General features: G+C 39.4%; 1 protein-coding gene across 3 annotated transcripts in view; it reads left to right on the top strand.

The window, feature by feature from the left end:
• Nucleotides 1-13,465: 13,465 nt before the first annotated feature.
• Nucleotides 13,466-20,758, top strand: part of KCNIP4 (potassium voltage-gated channel interacting protein 4) — a gene marked incomplete at both ends in the record, with an annotated part of 382,966 nt that continues 375,673 nt past the window's right edge. For all 3 annotated transcript variants that reach the window (XM_084204696.1, XM_084204691.1, XM_084204692.1), the window contains one exon: nucleotides 13,466-13,526. In XM_084204696.1, coding sequence (XP_084060822.1) covers nucleotides 13,466-13,526 — 61 coding nt within the window. The remainder of the gene's footprint in view (nucleotides 13,527-20,758) is intronic.

The following is a 20,758-nucleotide window of genomic DNA, read 5'->3' as shown; positions in this document are numbered from 1 at the left end:
CTACTGAGAATATGTCCCTGAATATGAATAAAAAACCACAACCAACAAAAAAAGCCTTCAAGCATATTCTGTCATTCCTTACTGTCATTGGCAGTTTCATACCTATCAGTCAGCTATCATAAAAATACCAAGGCTGTTACTTCAAAGTGAAACTTGAACATAGAATCCTAATATATGAATTTTACAATATTGTAATACATAACAAAGGTTAAAGAACAAAGCATCAGGAACTCTTGATAATGTCAATTTATAAAATATAGTCTTCCAATGATGCATCTTATAAATTTATTGTTTTGGAATAAATGACAAAAAATGTTATCTCTCTTGTTAGGTGTCTACGTTAAGTTTGCATATAGCCAAGAATTCTTACTTTTCTTCTGATAATCATAGCACTTGTTTTCTAGTGGTCTAGTAATGAGCATGCAAGAAATGGCAGTTTGAGCTCTGTGTGGCACAGTGTGATGCTGTGCAGGAGGATTGCAACACAGCCCCATCCCCAGCTGAGGTGCCAGGTGGGTCCTGTAGCAGCAATTTACTTAGGAGTAGTTTTGTGACTTTAAAAGCTGTGCTGCTGCATAGCCAGAACGAGCTTGTGGGCTGCTCTTCTACCAGTTTGCTGATAAACTCTGTCACTACAACAAGAGCCCTGTGGCCAGACAGCCTTTTTGTCTTTGCCAGGGAGTCAGTACCACGGGAGATGAAAGCTTGATGGGTCCTGGCAGCTGAAGAGCCTAGGTGCTGGTTTATCACACACTTGCCAGATTTTCAAGCCTAATACACAGGTTGCCATTGTTTATAAAACTTGTTTACTAGCTAAATTTATGTCTTGCACAATTCTGTTGCCTGGTGCTTGTCCTGATCTCCCCATCTAATCTTTGCTTTTCTAGAATTTGGCACAGTGCCTGGCAGAATTTGCTGCATAGACCTTTGACTTTGTGGAATCAATTTGTTCCCCCTTTCCTGACCTTACTTGCCATGGCCATGATAGCAGCTTCCCATTTCCATTTCTGATTCCCCTTTTTTTTTTGTCAGTTTGTGCCCTAACAGTATTAAATTTATGCATATGCCATTTAAAAAGTTATTTATTCTGTAATCTGTCCTTCTGTTTCTCCTGCTAAAATAGGATTGAGAAGACAAAATGTTCTAACAAATTTTAAAGAACACAAACCAGCAATGTAATTTCTGATTCAACACCAGTTCAGTCATAACATCTCTCCATTTCAAGAAAAAAAAGTCATATACAGTAGGTAGTTTAGATAAGGTCATCCCTAACAAGCGAGTGGCAGTATTTTCTGTATATCACTATCATTCCTAAAACAGGCTTTGTTGGGTGGTACTCAGAAGAAGTCCCAAAGTCTGCCTTATGGAAAAATACTTGCTTTTTCTAGAGAGTGGTTGTTACTTCTGTGACAGAACTGAGGTACTTTATGTGACAAGAAGATGTGATGACTAATCATGTGCCTTCAGGCTCAAATGAGAAAAGAATACTATGAAGTTAACAAGCATTAACTTTCATGCTAATGAACCAGTTAATATTTCCCCTACATAACCTAAGATAGCCCTGGGTGCATGGATCAAGTCCTACTACAGAACCACTTGCTATATACATGGTCATCCATGTATACAGCCATGGATATAGCCATATGTATATGGCCATCCTCTTGACCCTGAATGCATGGGTTTTCTTCCTTGTTCCTCTGAAAATGAAGCCTGACATGATTTCCAGAGTGTTTTAACCTTAGTGGGAGGGAAGTGAATCAGGAGTGAACAGTCTTTGTGGTCTGCCCCTTGCTGACATCCCTCAAAGCCAGACTGAAGCTGAAAGTAGGGATTCTCTTTCTATGATGGTTTCCCTTTAAAGCTGGGAGTAATAGAGCATAAAAATGTTGGAAGGTTGTCAGTAGCTCAGGCTGTCTGCTTTTGTACTACTGGTTGAAAGGGCAAAGAATGAATTCTTCTCTAATAATTCTGATTAGTTAGATTGTTCACATAACCTTTACACATGATTTCAGGAATTGGAAAATTGCTGTGGTCCTTTCCTAGCTTTGGTTTCCTGAGTTTTCCTGTGGTCCCCTGGTTTTCCATCCCTTGCTCCTACCAGGGCCTCTGTCACCTCTGGGAATTATTGTATGGATCCTTTGCATTTCTTCAGTCAATATATGGCCCTATCTTGCTGAAACTAGCCTAGGTTGAAAGTGGTTAGTCACTCAACTGACTCAATGAATCATTTACTGTACAAATCTGCCTCTTTAATAATTAAATGGGAATTGTGTTGCAGAAAAACAATTGCACTGCTGTATAATGCGCTCCCCAACCCCAATTTTCTCATGTAGGAAAATGAAGATGTGTAGGAAAATTATTCTGTGTGACCACTAAGAAGAAAGACCTCACATGGAGTGGTGTAAATCCCAGATCATCAAGACTTTTCTCCTGGTATTTCCAGGAGAAAAGAATGCCTAAGTGCTAAAGCTGGAAATTTAGGATCAAGTTGAGTAACTGATAGAGAATGGGACCTATGAACCTTCTTTGTAGAGACCTCCCAAAACAAGAAGCAGTGAGGAAAGCCTACATTTACTGGATCTTCCAAGCTTACTCTTGGATAAATTGATTTTCTTCAGCACCACCTATAACTGTATCTTGTACAAGCAATTCAGTCAGCTCAGCATTGTAGGAAGAATAGCTAGAATTCACATGCCTAACAATCTAATTACTTCTCTTCTTTCACATCTTGTGGAAATGTAAAGATTCATGGATGCTAATGAAGTGCATCTCTCAAATCTCAGAAGAAGAAAGCAGTGCCACAGTTAGTATTCTCATAAACTATGTCATAGAGGTCATGATGCTCTTTCTTCCAGCAACATCTTTATATTCAGATCAATTTTATCTTTTACTTATTCAAAATGAAGGTTACTATCTGTTACAGTTGTTGAGAAGAGCATGAAAGTATGAAAACATAATTTCTTTGTGCAAATAAGGATGTCCAAGTGGAAAAAAAAACGAGTTTCAGGCTTACAGTGTTTCAAACATTGCCACACATTGTTGACAGAAAGGAGGTAATAACCTCATATTTTTGGATGTCCAGAATGGCAATACTTATTACTATTTTTTTAATGCTCCTATTAGTTATTTGACATTCAGCATTCATTTATAAATGAACACATTGGGGCAGGAATAGCATATTTGAGAATTTAACTTAGTCTTAAAATCCAAACCAAGGAAAAATATGATGCATATATAATAGCTGAAAGCCAGAGAGGGTAGTGTGGGTAAGAATTTGATGCTTTAGGGTAAGCAAACTGATGGTAGCCTGTAAAATACATGTAATGGAGGAGTGAAGTGTTTAAAATGGGAAGACTAAGAAGTACAACTTCATAAGTACAACAATTTATACTGACTTGCTAGTGTGCTGCATGATAATGGCTCCAACCCAGAACATACAGACTCACAATCTTGAGTCAAATTGGAATTTTTTTAAATGATGAAAACAAAAATAAGCATCTATTACCAATGCACTGACCTCATCTGCAGCAATTAGAATTCTACAGAAAAGGAACAAAGTAATTAGGAGAGAGAGTTCTAGCTTTTAGCCTAGTCTGGTGGATCAAATCAGGTGGATGGGAAAACTTATTACTGAAGTTAAGAGACCAAAGCCTGCCCTATAGATTTAATAATAAATACAAATATGATCAGTGACACTACTTTATACTCTACTTCAGTCATTATTTCATCAAGCACATATGGGAGGCTGTAGAAAAAAATAAACAAACAGGTTCTGCTTCAACAGGAAGATAAAACAGATAACACACAGTTTTATATCTGCATCTCCAAATCCAGATGAAAGATGATTACATTGTTCCCTTTTGGCAGGAGCTGTGACACAAATAAATGCAATCTGGCTGAAAATCAAGATGACATTGTGTAAGCTAACTGCTGAAACAAGTGGACAGTAAGGTGGATACAATTCTGCATCTTTCCCCCAAGATGTATATCTGTCCTTAGCTGATTTAGGTCATTGGCTCTAAGGTTGACTGCAGCACTTTCTTGAACATTAAGCTGCAAAAGCACCTTTGTCTGGTGCTCAGTGACTATTTCTTTTTGATGTAAAACTTCCATTGATGATATTATAAACTTGGCATGAATTATCTTCTAAAATCCCTCCAGAAACTAAAGCTTGTTAGTTTGGTGGCCAGATTCTTCATACAGCTGCCTATTTCCTATAGGCATATAAAGCATTTTTTTTTTTGAACGACACTATTCTCAAGTTTGCAGAAATATCCAGTGGAATGAAGTCATCATTAACCATGAATGTCCTAACCTGACCTTCATGAATCTCTTCAATATTTTTATCTGTGATCAGTGAAGGCATCTGAATATATTTTGGCTGATGGAATCTAAGAGAGTGGTAGGGCAGTTTTTACTTGGAAGAAAAACTGATGAGATTAATCTTTGTCATTAATCAAGTATTTCAGCTTTCAGGACAGATTGTAAAATTCCCTCCATCAATGTAAGAGGGGAGGCGTGGACAAAAATTTTATACTGTGACTATTCAAACAATTCCACTTGAATTTCATAACAACTATATCCTTTTTAATAATTTCTTTCTTTCTTTCTTTCTTGAGCTGACAAACATCTACTAATGCAGATGGTGCTTCAGTGAAAGAATCAAAAATAGCCAACAAATAAAATGAGTCAAAAAAAGCCTTTTTACTAGACCTAGTACACTTGTTTGAAGTGAACCTTGCATTCTTATGGATAAGGTTTTGATCCAAGGAAGTGTAGTACTGTGTCATTTAGATGTGATGACAATATGTGGAAAACTTGGAGTAAGAATTAAGATTAGTTGATGCAGAAAATTTGAAACAGATTTGAAGCAAGAGAGCTGGTCTTCAAGGGCTTCAGAGGAGAGATTTCCATGACAACAGAATACTCAGGTATGCAAATTAAGAAACAAAGCATCTTAGAAAATAATCCGGAAATACATCTCTGTTTCATAGAATAAAACCTGCACAATTAAGAAGCATGAGTTCTGTAGGAGAAATGGGGAGAGAGAGCTGAGAAAGTAGGGCCATTTCTGGCCAAATTCCCCTCTCAATTAAATCAATACTATTCTTTCAATCATACAGCCATAAGGACATATATGGAGAGAATATAGCTCAAGATTTATAGTAATGTTGTGCTGTGACAGGATCAAAAGATTTAGACTGTCTTCAGCAGTTATCTACGAAGCAGCTAAAACAAACACTTTAATGATGAATATTCCACTGACTGCTTCATAAAACTGTTCTATTTGCCTACCTTAGGGGTCAGAAAATTTTCCCTACTTCTTTGCTCCTACCTAAGTGTCTTTCTTTTGCAGCACTGCCATTAGCCATGGAGAACAATTGATCACTGCCTTCCTTGGAGCAGCCATTTAAATGTGAAAGACTTCTATCATGTCCTGCAAGTTTTCATAATATTATATACAGGGATAAATGTAGGCTGTAGAGGCTCTTATTATTATATATATTGTGTTATGCAATCTCTGCATAAGCATTGTAGCTCTTTTCCTGTGACTCATGCCATATGATGAATTTGGTCTTCTATTCAAGAGCTTTACTTGTTAATAAAAGGAAATAATATATATATGATTTATATTCAGAGAGCTCTGTTATCACAGGCATCCCATCAGAGTTATCAAGCTTTGCCTCAAAACATTCATTTTGCCTTTTCTCCCATCTATTTTGGAAGGGCATCCCAGTACTTGAAATCTTTAATGCTTAGCAAATTTCGTTAAATATACAACCTAAATTTATAGATTATACAATTTGCTCTGACTCCTGCATTGACGTTTAGCTGAAAGAGCTTTTTTATTCTTTCACTTTTTTTTACCTGTCTGATGTATTTATATAGCAACCATATCCCTCTTGGACCTTTTTATATGAGGATGAATGATCTCTTTTGGTCTCCCCATATAGATTGGGCTCTTTCAAAAAAGAATATCATTGCCATTAAAGAGAGAATTTGGCCTTTATCTCTGTATTTAGATGCACTAACAATAGATGAGATGACTTTCTTTCCAGATATCCATCAATGAATTACTAGTGCCATAAATCTAGAGGAAATATTGTGGGAACAAAATGCTTTAAAACATTTTGAAATTTTTAAATTCTGTATTTGTAATTATTGTTTGATATTCTATGGACAGACTTTTGAGTTAGCTAAGATTCCCTGCACTTTTGTTCCTAAAGCCCTGTCATCTGGAAACTTGGTGGATGTGGATTTAAAAATGGAAAATATGAAAAACTGTATTCAGTGAGATCCTGTCGTTGGCTGTGCAGAACACTACAGCTCTGTGATCTCACAAGCTGAACATAAAAGCCACCATCCTTTCTGCTGTTACTCAGTTTTTCATGAGAAACGATGTGTGAGGTAAATAGGAAAGGAAAAAGGAAATGGAGGGGAGACAGAGAAGTGGGAATGAGGATTTACTAAAGCAATGTGCAGAATTACCTGATGAGAATGGAGAATGAAAAGCCATAGGAAGCCAACATACAGCTGAATGTAAAACTGCCAGAAAAAGTGTTGAGAAATCATTCCACCATAAACTGGCTGTCTGGGCACTCTCCTACACCAGGGTCAGCTCAGGGGGTTTTGCTGCTATTTTTTGTTTAGGTTTTTTCTTTTGTCTGTCTCTTTGGAGCCTAGGACAGATCACTGAGCAGGTATTTCACATTAGATTGTAAAGCCTGTCTATGATCTATATTATATAAAACACTATAGATTTCCCCCACAGGAACATAGATTAGATGCAATGTAATTACCCAATATTTTTCTTCAACCTACACTTGTCTATTGCATTGTTTTTCAGCTATGTCTTCTGAAGCTGGTTACATTTCAGCAGCAGGTGAATTTGCTCCCAATACTCTTCTATTCTTAAAAACTACAAACCTCTTTTTTAATGCAAAGTTGATGGAAATATAAAACCTTATATTGACTCAGGTTTACTAGTGAGATAAATTTAGTGACAGTCTAATAATGACAACAAACAATTAGACAATTTAGATTAAATGATACAGATTATGTCTAGGAAGTCTTCAAGCAGAACATAAAAATTGTGTTGAATATTACATGTGGGTTTTTTTCAATATAACCTTGCCTTAGTTTGTAATGACTTTCTTCTAAAATATCTGCAGTGTGGCTATTACAAACCATGAATCACAGTGGAAATGAGATATAAAACCACAACAATCTCACAAATCAAATCTCAGATGTCTAAATACTGGCATTTAATAGTGGCAATGAAGCCACTCCCATCATCTGCATCACACTGAAGTGAAGCCAGCAAGGAAAGATGCAACAGTAGAAAAACAGATGGAAAAAAAAATGGTGGATCTTAGGATCTTAGTTCTGAAGGAATAAAAGGTACTTATTTCCCACCAACACTGAATGCAGGGTGAGCCCCTACTGTGTCCCCTGAGGATTTTTTAAATGCCCCAACAAAGAAATCAATCCTTATCTTGACTGTTTGACATATGGAGATAATATTAAAATTGGAATAAATAATGTTTTTATCTTCTTTTATAATGTTCCCAAATAATGTTATCTTCTTTTTTTTTTTTGCTGCCACATATGGATTCTGATGTGTTACTAATTTACAGTATATCAAATTGCTTCTAATCCTCGCAAAACTTACTACAAAATGTTATTATAAAAAACCAAATTGAGTTTCAAGGAAAGGAGGCTCTCACCTTTTCTTCTTACTTATTTAGTAACAAGTTCTAGCAATACTAAAAGCCACTTTTTGACAAGTTTTTGGCCTTCATTGTTGCTTGATATTTATTTCTGTATAAGGATGAGGATACATGGTGAACAATGTTCCTTTGAAGAATTGTCCTTGTTAAGGTTCAATAGGCAGAAAAATCAGAATATTCAAGATTACTCTTTCTGAAAGCTCTCTAAAACTAGACTGTGCTAGTGGGAAATCTTGACTATTGAAGCTCCAGTGTTTTAGGGAAGCGTAGTTCGTTAGTACTCTGCGACACCTTTCCTACATCTACAATTTCATTTTGTATTTTGAATTCTCTCATTTATACTCTGTTCTGGATCAACCCCTGCTGGAGCCAAGTGTCTGCAGACCTGCTTGCTTATCCCCACACCTAGTGGGATAGGGGAGAAAATCACAAGAACTTGTGGGTCAAAAGAAATAGAGAAAAATAATTCAACAGTTACTATCTTGGCCAAAACAGACTTGGTGAGTTTAGCTTAATTTATTGAAAACTTTAATCACTGACTTGGGCATTAGGAAGTAAAGAAGAAAAACATTGAATAAGGAAAGCACTTTGTCCCCCTTTCCAGGCTCAAGTTTACTCCAGTCACTTCTTTCCCTTCTCTGTTCATACTGCAGGTAGTGAACACTCTCCTTTCAAGAGCTGTTCCTTCATTCTTACTTATTTCTGCTGCACTGGCCTGGGTTTATCCATGGGCAGCAAGATGGTGTATGATAGTGTGTCATGGTGTATTGACAGTGTATGATAGTGTGTCATGGTGTATTGACAGTGTATGACGGTGTGTCATGGTGTATGATGGTGTGTCATGGTGTAGGATGGTGTATGATGGTGTGTCATGGTGTGGGATGGTGTGTCATGGTGTAGGATGGTGTATGATGGTGTGTCATGGTGTAGGATGGTGTATGACGGTGTGTCATGGTGTAGGATGGTGTATGACGGTGTGTCATGGTGTATGATGGTGTGTCATGGTGTATGATGGTGTGTCATGGTGTAGGATGGTGTATGATGGTGTGTCATGGTGTATTGATGGTGTATGACGGTGTGTCATGGTGTAGGATGGTGTATGATGGTGTGTCATGGTGTAGGATGGTGTATGATGGTGTGTCATGGTGTAGGATGGTGTGTCATGGTGTAGGATGGTGTATGATGGTGTGTCATGGTGTAGGATGGTGTGTCATGGTGTAGGATGGTGTATGATGGTGTGTCACAGTGTACTGACGGTGTATGACAGTGTGTCATGTTGTATGATGGTGTGTCATGGTGTAGGATGGTGTGTCATGGTGTAGGATGGTGTGTCATGGTGTAGGATGGTGTGTCATGGTGTATTGATGGCATGCCATGGTGCATGATGGTGTGTCATGGTGCATGATGGTGTGTCATGGTGTATTGACAGTGTATAACGGTGTGTCATGGTGCATGATGGTGTGTCATGGTGTAGGATGGTGTGTCATGGTGTATTGATGGTGTGTCATGTTGTATCATGGTGTGTCATGGTGTAGGATGGTGTGTCATGGTGTATTGATGGCGTGCCATGGTGTATGATGGTGTGCCATGGTGTATGATGGTGGATGATGGTGTGTCATGGTGTATGATGGTGTGCCATGGTGTATGATGGTGGATGATGGTGTGTCATGGTGTATGATGGTGTGCCATGGTGTAGGATGGTGTGTCATGGTGTGTCATGGTGTGGGATGGTGGATGATGGTTTGTCATGGTGTATTGATGGCATGCCATGGTGCATGATGGTGCGTCATGGTGTATGATGGTGTGTCATGGTGTGTCATGGTGTATGATGGTGTGCCATGGTGTAGGATGGTGTGTCATGGTGTATGATGGTGTGTCATGGTGTATTGATGGCATGCCATGGTGCATGATGGTGTGTCATGGTGTATGATGGTGTGTCATGGTGTGTCATGGTGTATGATGGTGTGTCATGGTGTGGGATGGTGGATGATGGTGTGTCATGGTGCATGATGGTGTGTCATGGTGTATGATGGTGTGTCATGGTATACATCCTCCAGCATGGGTCCTCCATGGGCCTCAGTACCTTTGGGAGGTCTCCACCTTGGCACTGCTGCTCTCATTCCCCCTTCCTCAGCATTTTGTGCCCTTCCTTAAATATATTTCCCTTGAGGTGCCCCTGAGCTGGCTGATGGGCTCAGCTGGGCCATGTGGTGGATCTGCTGGGACATCGTCTAGAGCCAGCTGCCTGGCACAGAGGCCAGCCTGCAACCCTGCTGCAGCAGCTTGGCTCTGACACCAATGCACACCCCTCAGCTGGGGGACAGAGCCCTCCCAGAGCTTCAGACACTTCTCATTTTTCCCATGTACTTTATCACAGACACAAAATATTTGAGTACAACCAAATTACTGTTCATTTTTTGTGATATAGAATAAACACAATTTTTTTTTAAGGAAATGTTATTACACTGAATGACTCAAAACTAAATAAAATACACTTCTGAGAACAAAAATACTCTTAAAATGCATCATAGAGTGAAGAACAGTTTCTTTCTCATTTCTGAATAAAAAATAGCAAAATGAACTTTTATTACTTTTTGGATAAGGAAGAATATTTTTCCTAGAAGTAAGTGACAGACTGATTTAGCTGTTGGGTTTCTTTTTTCCTCTTGAAAAACACTGTGAGTGACATGCAGTCACAAAGTATAATCTAATGATGAATTCTTCTGGGCATCAAGAAAGCTCCCACCTGGAGAGCCATTCTCTAGCACAGGAAGCACTGCCAAAATAAATGGCTTCTCTGGAAGCCTAGAAAGTAACGTGGATGTGTTGGATATTTTGTGGCTTATGTTTATTCTATTCAAATTTTTAATGATATATTATTCAGTTTCTTAGTGCTGATACAATTTGAGTAGCTGAACTACTGTGTTATCATTTGCAGATGTCCCAAGACCAGTGGGGGAGTAGAAGGGACTAAAAGGACTGGATATTTGGGTATTGCTGTATATTTTCTGGGTCTGAGCCTTTTCTTGTCCACACCATGAGGTAGAAGAAAAAACCAACATGTTACCACTAGAAATCCTGCTGGTTATTTTTTACTCACCAATGATTTGATTTTCTCTTTTGGAAGAAAATGCTTCCTCTATCATTATTTTAGCATCATGATTTAACACTTAATTTCACATATTATATCTTCTAAACAGATGTGGAAATCTGAACTTAATTTGGACACACTAAATCACAATTATGCTAAGTCTTTCCAGTTAGTTTACATTTGAGGCAAACAGGAATATGCTTATCCAGATTCTAATTTAAACATTAGATAGAAACATCAACTACTTCAAGAAGAAATTAAAATTTTATCACAAGGCACTGGAAAAAATCTTCAGCTATACATGTACCACTAAATACATGCTCAAGGTATTATTAGTATTTATCTCCAAAAGAAATATTTGAAACAAATGAGGAAGAAAGGAAGTCATTCTATATTTTGAAAAGTAGAAACTAGAATGAAACTCTATATTTGTAGAAATACAATTATATGTTGAAATGTAATTATATAGAAGGGATGAAATCATAGCTGATGTCAATTTTTACTGGATGTTATATTGAGCAGATACATGGGCTTGACATGCTAATTGGAGGAAACTTAATCAGGTTTGGTAAACAATAAAGAATTTGCCCTTTAAAGCAAATTTGGAAAATAGCCCCATTCTGACAAGAACATTTTGTTTTACATAGAATATCAAAATTACACAAGTTTTTATAAGAGAAATAATTAAAACTCAAGAGAAAAAAAGGAAAGAGTATGCAGAGGAAATTACTTGGAGCCAGGCCTATCAAGAAGAACAGGAGACAAAGAGCAAATGGATGGAAACAAGGAGAGCAAGCATAAAAATAAAGCAGATGAGATTGAGAGAAACATGCAGATTTATGGAGACAGTTAAGTTTATTTGGGTTGCTTTCTTTTTCCTTTGCCTCAGACACAATTCATCTTTGAATTGACACACACCACCTTATCTGTAAAAACCTGGTAGTCACTTTTGGCACTTCTGTTTCATGTTGTGCTGTATACCTGTAATTCATTCTAAGACACAAGATGAATGTATGGGTGTTCTTGATATATTACTACCGTTCCTGCCTTAGTTCAATCTGTTATGGCCAGCTGCTCCAATATATTTAGAGGGTTTTTGTAACTCACAGAGTTCTGATACAATGTTGGTGTAGAGCAAAGGGAAGTGACTGTGTAAATCTGAATTGCTTCACTCTGAAAACTGTGTATATGTTATGAGAAGGGTTTGCTCTGCATTGTGATAAATTAGAGTTTTCTGTAAGGTTAGCTTCAAAGTAAGCTCAAATCCTGATAATGAGATAAAATCCTGATCTCTGTTCTTACTACTTTGAATTTCTTTGATAAGAAGAGTCATATCCTGGCTACTTGAGGATTCCCCTTATAGAAGGGAAAAATTTTGACAATATGACAAATACAGTAGTCTGAATCCTGTCTCTCCACAGTCTTACCTCAACCTCCATCACTGAATGTGTTTTTGTCAAAAAATAACACTTGGCAAAAGCTACTCGACATTGTGTTGTTCTTGGCAAGCATTACACTACACTGTGGTTTCTCTGTCCGTTCAAGACTTCGGTCATTCCATCATTTTGGGGTTGAATCAGACATAAGTTTGACCCATTGAATAAAAGGAGATATAAATCCTTTCCTAAAGCATTGGTTGGCAACATGGCATAGGAATTACTCCTTTATCTTTCAGCTTTTAAGAATCTTAATAGTACAAGGCTCAAGGAATAATATGAAATAAGATGTCAAAACTAAGGTATTGGGTAGCTAAGCCTATAACCCTTATGTGCCGTGAAAAGAATTACTATAATTTTTTGGGGCCGAACACAATGAGAAGGAGATTTGGGATTTCTGAAACACGTCATTATTCATGCAGGGATAGATGGAATCATAAAGACTGAAAAATTAACTGTGTAAAATTGAACTGGGAGAACTATCATTATTGAAGCATTTTCTAATGGTACGTCATGTGTCATAGTAGACTTTGATAAATAAGAGGTGTTAAGAAAGTGTCTCAAAATGCCCTTTTCAAAATATACGCGGGGGCTCAGGGAGCGCTCCCAGCCTGTGCTAGCCTGGCAGAGGTGTTCGAGGGGCGCAGCTGCGGTGGGAGCTACCCGCGCTCAGTCCGGTCCGTGTCCGGGGCAGCCGGCGGCTAACAGGTGATGCGGCACCACCTGCGTGCGGCCGCACGGCGGAGGGCAGCGGGGCGGCCCGGCTCGGCCGCACTCCGGCCCGGGGCAGTCCCCGGGGCCGCCCCGCTCCGAGCCGCTCCGGGGCGCAGGTGCCGGCTGAGCCCCGCGGCGGCAGCGGCCCCGGGGGAGCTCGGGGACGAGGGAAGCGAGCCCAAACCCCCCTGTCCCGGCAGGGAAGGGGTCGCGGCCGCGGGCGCGCGGAGCCCCGCGCCGAGCCCGCCCCGCGCCGCGCGGGTGGCGGGGGAGGCGCCGCCGCCGAGGCGGGGCCGCGCTCCCGTTCCCGCTCCCGCTCCCTCTCCGCTCCGCCGCTTCCCGCCCCGCTCCCGCTCCCATCCCGCTCCGCTCCGCCGTGCCCAGCCCCGCTCCCGCTCCGCTCCGGCGCGGCCCCGCTGCGGCTCCCGCGGCCCCGGCGCGGCAGCGGTGCCGCGCGTTCCCGCCGCGGCTCCGGGCGCCTCCCGCCTCCCGGCATGGACGTGAGGCGAGTGGAGAGCATCTCGGCGCAGCTGGAGGAGGCCAGCTCCACAGGCGGTAGGACCCGGGCAGCGCGGGGACGCGAGGCTGCTTCTCGGAGTTAATCTGGGCTCTCGTCCCCTCTCCTGTGGGCAGCAAGTCTGGCAACTTGGCGTGGGGCGGGGAGGGGGAGCTGCCTGCCCGCTTGCGAGGGGCGAGCGCACCGGTGGGCAAATGTGTGTGCGTGTCTATGGGGACAGTCAGCAAACGCTTAATGCCTGGGATCTCGGGCTAAGAAGCGTTCAGGGGCTGCGCGAATCCCGCCCTAAGCTGCCTGCTCTGACCTAACTGGTACTTTTGCCTTTGCTGAAACCACTTGGGGCTGGGAATGAACCTCCAGGGCACATCCTCTCTAGTTGCTAACTCCCAGGAGGTAATTTTGGTCAGGCCCCCTTACACCGCCCTGCTGTGGTCTCCATTGCACCTCTCTGATGCCTAAGTGGCAGCTATTTGATGGAGACCAGCTTCTTCTGGTAAGCCTTCTTTGGTGCCTTTCTTTCTCTGTACCTCAAATTGCAGTTACACATTTACCTGAGAAAGGCTACAGGATAACTTGAATTTTAGGGAGGAAAAAGCCATGCCTTGCTATCCTCCGCAGGGATTTCGACTCCTGGAGTCTTAAGAGTTTTTTCCCAGTTATTTAAAAATGAAGCTTCTTGGGTGCAGTGTGTGTAAGTGTTGCCGAGAAAGATGTTCAGCTCAAGCCAGCTGGACAAGCAGAGGATAGTTGGACAGTTAATGAAAAACTTCGCAAAACAGGCAGTCAAAACCAAGGAAAACTTCTTTTCCTAGAAAAGATGTTTCTTGCTTTGCAGCTAGATTTCTCATGAAGTGTGATGCTAGTGTAGAATAGCAGCCTTACCAACAAGTTGTTTGAAAGACAGTGCAATCCCACCTTTTGCTTGATTTCTAATGCTTCAGAATGCATCTTCTGCTTGCTTGAAGAGGTTCACAGCCATATGTTCCCTGCTGGATTGTACCTGGTTTTTGTCTTTTCTTAATGTCCCAGTTTTTTTAATGTTTTAGAATGTGCAGCCTTTCATGTAGGAAACCAGATCATTTGAGTTGGGTATAGGGAACTTTTGTATTTGACTGTGCTATCAGCTCAATTGTAAATCCATCTTTGCACTTCACTAAAGTTTTGGGAAAAAATGTGCAGTTATTATAATTATCTAACAAGGAACAAGGTCACTAAAGTAGTGTTGTGATACTTCTCACTACTTTTCAGATTCAATCCCCCCCAAGTTATAATTTAGGCTTTTCCCACGTACCACTTCAGCCTTCCAGCTCTAGCCTCTTAGAGGTCTGAAAGTCAAACTGTTTTTCCATAACACATACATCATCAGAGACAAATGCCGAGCAGGCTCCTGGCTACCTGTGCAACTACCATGCAGGACTGCTCTGGCTAAAGAAAACTGAGGTCATGATTTAGGCATAGTGGGTTTGTACAGCTGCTGTTGAGGAATTATTTGGTTTATGGATCATTAATGTAGGTATTGAAGCATGAAGAGAGTTTAAAGGTTAATTTTTTTTTTTCTAACAGGTACGGTTCGCAGTAGCAGGAAAGTGTCTATACAAAAATTGGGGAAATATCTAAATCCATGTCATGCAAGTAATAGGAAATACCCAGATGATGTTTTTATGGAAATTGCCTTCAGTTGAGCTGTATATTAGATGCGTTTTCTCTTTTGGTTCTCTTGATATGCATGCGTAGTAGCTTTTAAAAATTAATGACAGCTTTAATTCACTTCAAGCTTGTAATGGTGAAAAGAAGTAAGTTACACTTTTGCACTCTTTTAGAGCAAGCAAAATCTGACTGAAACATGACTTACTGTGGGAAAAGCATTTCTCAAAAGTAAGTTTTTATGCCTGAAAAAGAATACAGAAAGATAAAAATGACAGAGCTAAAAGGAAATACCTGCTTTCTTTTGGAGAATGGCATACAGATATCTCATCACCAGTGTGATGTGATGTGAAGCTAACAAGTGTCTAGCTTGACTCCTCTGGGCTTTCTTCTTATGTGAGAGAGCCCATTTATTTTCATCTTCCCACAGTTTTGGCCCTTTTTTGTCTAAACTTTCCTTTACACTTTTCTCTAGCTGTCTCCCTCCAAGCTCTAAAACGTTCAACTCATTTTCAGTTCCATCAGCATTTCTGAATGTACCTGTCTGTTGCATTTTTAACAAGGAAGGTGGAATTTTTTCTCATTAATTCTCTTCAAATAGAATCATAGCTTCAAACGTTAGTCATTTTTAAATAGTAATGCCCGCAGTAGAGTTGTTACCGGGATTTGATGTTAGTGCACGAGAGTCAGAAAATGAAACCAACAAAAGTGCGAGTGTTCCTCAATTTCATTTTTCCAAGTGAAATAAAACCCAAATAATGCACAGGCAGCTTAAATAATGAGAATTATTAATGAAGAAGGCAACATTTTGTGCCTTTTAACAGGTAGTGACTGCCTTAAGCTGATCTTCTCCTTACATTTAATTTTGCACCTTGCAGGGCTTCTTCTGATTCAAGGGCATTCTAATTAATGTCAATTGAAGCACCACTGAGAGTTGTTGAAGTATGAGACTGTTTCTCTGTGGAATACTGAGCCATTGTAAGAATGAACTGTTTCATTCCTCTGCCTCATGAGATTGTCTTTATCAATGTTTTATCTATCAGAAAGCTGCATTTGCGCTAGTGATAGTCAAAACTCATCTGCTGCTGGGTAAAGGCATGCAGTGTCTTAGCAAAATGAGAAGAGCAGAGGGAGATATCAGTAAAAGTTTGTGTGGGTAAGAACAAGTTTAATCACAAAATGTCCTGTGGGTTCAATATCTAGGACAAACTTAAGCTGTTGGGAATACTAATATGAATAAGACATTATCACAGCAACTGGTTGCTTTGCTTTAGGGGGTGATGAATTCAGAATGGGCATTGTGCTGACCAGTATGACCATGCTTATTCAAAAAACATAAATATTTATGAAAGCCATGGTGTCATTTATGACAAGTTGTGAAGAGTTTCAGTTATTAGACAAGGCAGTTGCAAATTATTCATGCTATGAAAAGGGTTGTAATTTCTACACTGTGGGCAGAAGTACCACAATGGACCAAATAGTATTATTAAGCACTGTTTATCCATCTTTCAGTTTACTTAGAGTTAAATATTCTCTGCCATACCTCTGAGACATCCTTGTGCACTAGTGCTCACTTTTGCTTTTAATGAATGACTTGTTCTTGTTGCTTGGGGCATTCTTAGAAGACAAAGGAAATAGTGCTAAAAAGAACAAAAAAATACATATTGAATAAGCTGAAAATAGGAAGTTAGGAAAATGGATGCTAAGAAAAAGTAAGAAAGTGATAAAAAATATACTGGGAAGCAATTACAGGAAAAAAGTAAGAGGCGGGAGGAGGGAAAGGAGGAAACATTTTGTATCTCACATGTTGAGATACAAAATCTGGTATGTGTTAGTGGTGTGTATCGGACCAATTTCTTTATATCACAGTCGGGATTCATTTGACCCAATGAAAAGCAGGCAGTGACTTTCCAAGTGATTTGCACCAATATTCATATCAGTATGATCAGTTGGTTTGTCTGGGTCCATCCGAAGAATGTTATGTCAGTCAAGAGTCAGCATCACTATTTTTACTAATGATCTCTTGTCTCCAGACACTTCATTATTGGACACTTTTCAGATTCAGATAGTCCAGGGTGCTGGACTATCTTGTCTAGGCTGTGCTAGAAGTGCTGCTTCCAAATGCAATGCTTTTTCTGTGAAATCTGCAAATCCATAAGGGAAGGAATAAATTTAATGGACTCATGAACTAATAAAGGACGTATATGTGTGATGGACATGCAAGGAGATGCAAATATTTTCAGTGTAAAATATACACTCTACTCCTGCAGGGTGAAGGAAACAATTGACACTTGAGAGAACTGACTGCGGCATAAGACTCTGTATAAAATTTGAGTTCTGCCACCATCTCCAGTTCCTCTATTCAATGAGTATAAAGAAGTAATTATATGCAAAATTCTGCTACAGAGAGTCATATTTGACATGAATGCTGAAAATAAAGGCTTTCCATCAATATAAATTTTACATAATGTAAATACCAATTTTTACAAAATACAGCTTTCTTCTTAATTATTCTGTCTGTCAAGATTACCACCTATGCTCGGAGAGTTGATATATAAATAACTGAACATCTGGACAAGCTTCAGGTATACTTCTCTTAGAGAACTTATGCTTTCCTGGGCTTTTTAGACATTTTGGAATGTACAGAGGCAGATTTGGTACCTAACAGTAAGTGTAGCCATCAAAGAAGTAGATGGTGTGTGTCATGGAAAGCTTTTACAGCTTTTACAGATAAGCACTCAGGACTTTGGGTTGGAGCTGAATATTTGATCTGTGCAGCATTCAGCTGTAATCTATCCCATCTCAGTCTCTCAGTTTACCATTGTGATTTATTCGGAATCTTTGGCACTTGAAAAAGAAAAGTATCTAAAAATACAACGCCTGATTGCTTCACTATTTCATAGATATATGCATTCCTGCCAGGCTGTCCTACTATCATCCCCCCATCCCCCTTCCCAATTCTGCTTGTCCTGTCTTTCTTTCAGGTACCAAAATAGACTGTATTTGAATCTTCCTTGCCAAACAAATACTGGCCATTGATTGTCTCCTATGAGCAGACACCATTAGTCCTGTTTAAGATGAGAGAGAAAGCATTAGCAAACAGTTGTGGTCTTGGAAGTCAAGGATCCAGATTTCAGTAGTTGTAGTCGACACAGTCTGAACCAAGTGGGATTCCCTTCTTTATTAGCACACACTTCTGGGACTTAAGAAGTACAGATACCAAACCTTCATTATTTGGAGCACAGTGTGGCAGTGCAGGTGGAGGTGGTTAATGCATGGTTTGTCTCCATAATATTTGGCCTGAACTGTGATGTGTGGCTGCATCAAAAGCAAATGGACAATAAAAGTTTGACATAGGCATTTGTTTTTTTAATGTTTTTGTAGTTGTTAATGTAGTTAATGTTAATGTTAATGTAGCTGTCCTTGTTTGTAGAATCCTGGTTTCTCTGGCAAGGGTTTTGCTTTCTATTGCTTTGATGGCTGAGTAGTGTTTGGCCTGGATTTCCCACTCAGTACACCAGGTAGAATGAGGAAGAGAAGTGAATGTATGTCTTTTGGAGCTTATGGAAATATGGAAAGCATGGAATCCTGCTATTCTGTGATGTTCTTAATTATTATTTCAGAATTGTGTTACAGGATCATATAGATCATGGTTTGGGTTTTTTTCTCATCATTTTCCATTCTCACACACTACAGGAGAGATCATTTCTGTTATCACCTTCATGCATGCGGCAGCAGAGGAAGTTGGGCTCTAGATTTATTTTGTGAATTTGGGAGATCTGTAGACAGCAATAAACTGGCAGCAGTTTAAAATATGTGGTTGAGTTGGAAATATATTGAATCAATTCACCTCTAAGAATAAACCCAAACACAGAATAAAAGCTGTGCATCTGAGCTCATACTGTGTTTTATTTCTGGCAGCCCAGCAGAGACTTAATATGGTATTAAAAGGAGCTCTCTGTCAGAGGTCTGAAAATAAATATAGTGTTTCTCTTTTATATTCTTTTTCACCTATAAAGTAAATTTCTTTAGAGGTATACTTTATAGTTGTGATCCTGTTTTATGTTTATAATTTACACTGCAGTAACACAAACAGTGGTATGAGTGTCACAGATTCTTATGTGTCCACTGGAGAAATGAGCTACAGGTGGAAGGCATGATAATAGAAAATTCTAAAATATAAATGTTTTGCCCTATTCAGAAAAATGATGCATTTAAATGTTTTGATTTTATTGTAGGAGATAATATCTTTGTTTGTCTACCAGGTATTTTTCACCAGATAATGCACAATCCCCAAGCACAGTTAAATGCTTAGCACTACACAGCGCATTATACCCAAATGCCACAAAGTTGCTAAGTGGTGACAGCATAAAAATAAATATTCCAACTCTAAATGTCCTAAGAGATAGACTTCAAGGTGGTTGATCTATATCATGCAGTCAGTAAGAAAGTGTTTGCTATTTTATTGACAGGTAAAAAGCTCCCCAGTTTTACTGATGTTTTCTTGATCTCACAATTTTCAGTTACCTCTCTGTATCTCCAGATAGATATATTATGAATATTGGTGTAGTTATTAGGCTTTAGTAGAGAAAATCTTATTTTTTGAATCAAATTTTTATTAATAATCCAGAAGGAGAATTTAGGATTTATTAGAACGGTAAACAGTAGCCCTTAAGTGTGATGATGGGTCTGATTCTTCACAGTGGGAACAACCAGAACAGCATATCATCCCAGTAAGTAATTTGATTTTTGTGACTATTCCTAAACCTTTTGATACTGGTGGGAATAATTGCAATGAATAAGGATTTTTAAAATTAAATATAGTTATTTGACTTAGAAATTTCAGTGATATTACAGTGTGTGTTACAATAAAAACAGATTGAAAAACAAGTTTGTGCCAAAAGATAAACATTATATGAAGAAAATATCTATTCAAAATATTTGCAGTAAATTGAAAAAGAGAAAAAAAGTTTGATTTTTTAAAAAATAATTTAACATGAGTACATGATACAACTTGAAACTGTGATCTTTTGAAATTCACACTATATAACATCTGTCAGATAAAAGCCCTATTGCAACCGAACATTGAGGTTTGGGATTTTACAATATGCAGAGATGTCTGTGTACATGCTAAGCACCATAAATTAGCAATCTATAATCACATTTTCAAAATTCCTGCTCCAGTACTATTATAATGTTTTTTTTGTTTGTTTGTTTCAGTTGTTTTTTTTTCCCATAAATGTTGCAGCTCAGCTTCAAAGAACACTCGAGAAAGATTGACCCTTTTTGAGATTGTTTGTTTTAGAGTGTGCCAAAGCATGTTGCACCGACTGCTCCTTGGCATTTTGCAGCAGGAGGTGCTCCCTCCCTGTCCAGGCACTGAGAGGGGTCAGGGAAAGCCCCTGCACACACCCACACAGAATGGCTGGCAGGAGCATCCCTGTCTGTGTATGTGCTTTCCCTGTGCTTTCCCTGGGCTGTGGGGAGAATGAAAAGTGCACTGTGGGAACCTGAGTGGTTAAAAGAAAGCAGAGGACAAAGACCAAGAAATGCCTTTTCTGTGTGTGGCTTGAGTGGTGTCTGAGCAGATGGACTTGGGGATATGCTGTTCTGTTACCTTTAGGCA

This window comes from Fringilla coelebs, assembly GCF_963513975.1.
Source record: "Fringilla coelebs genome assembly, chromosome: 4".
Classification (NCBI taxonomy): Eukaryota; Metazoa; Chordata; class Aves; order Passeriformes; family Fringillidae; genus Fringilla; species Fringilla coelebs.
The sequence above is the reverse complement of the archived record's forward strand: the minus strand, read 5'-3'. Positions and strand labels throughout refer to the sequence as shown.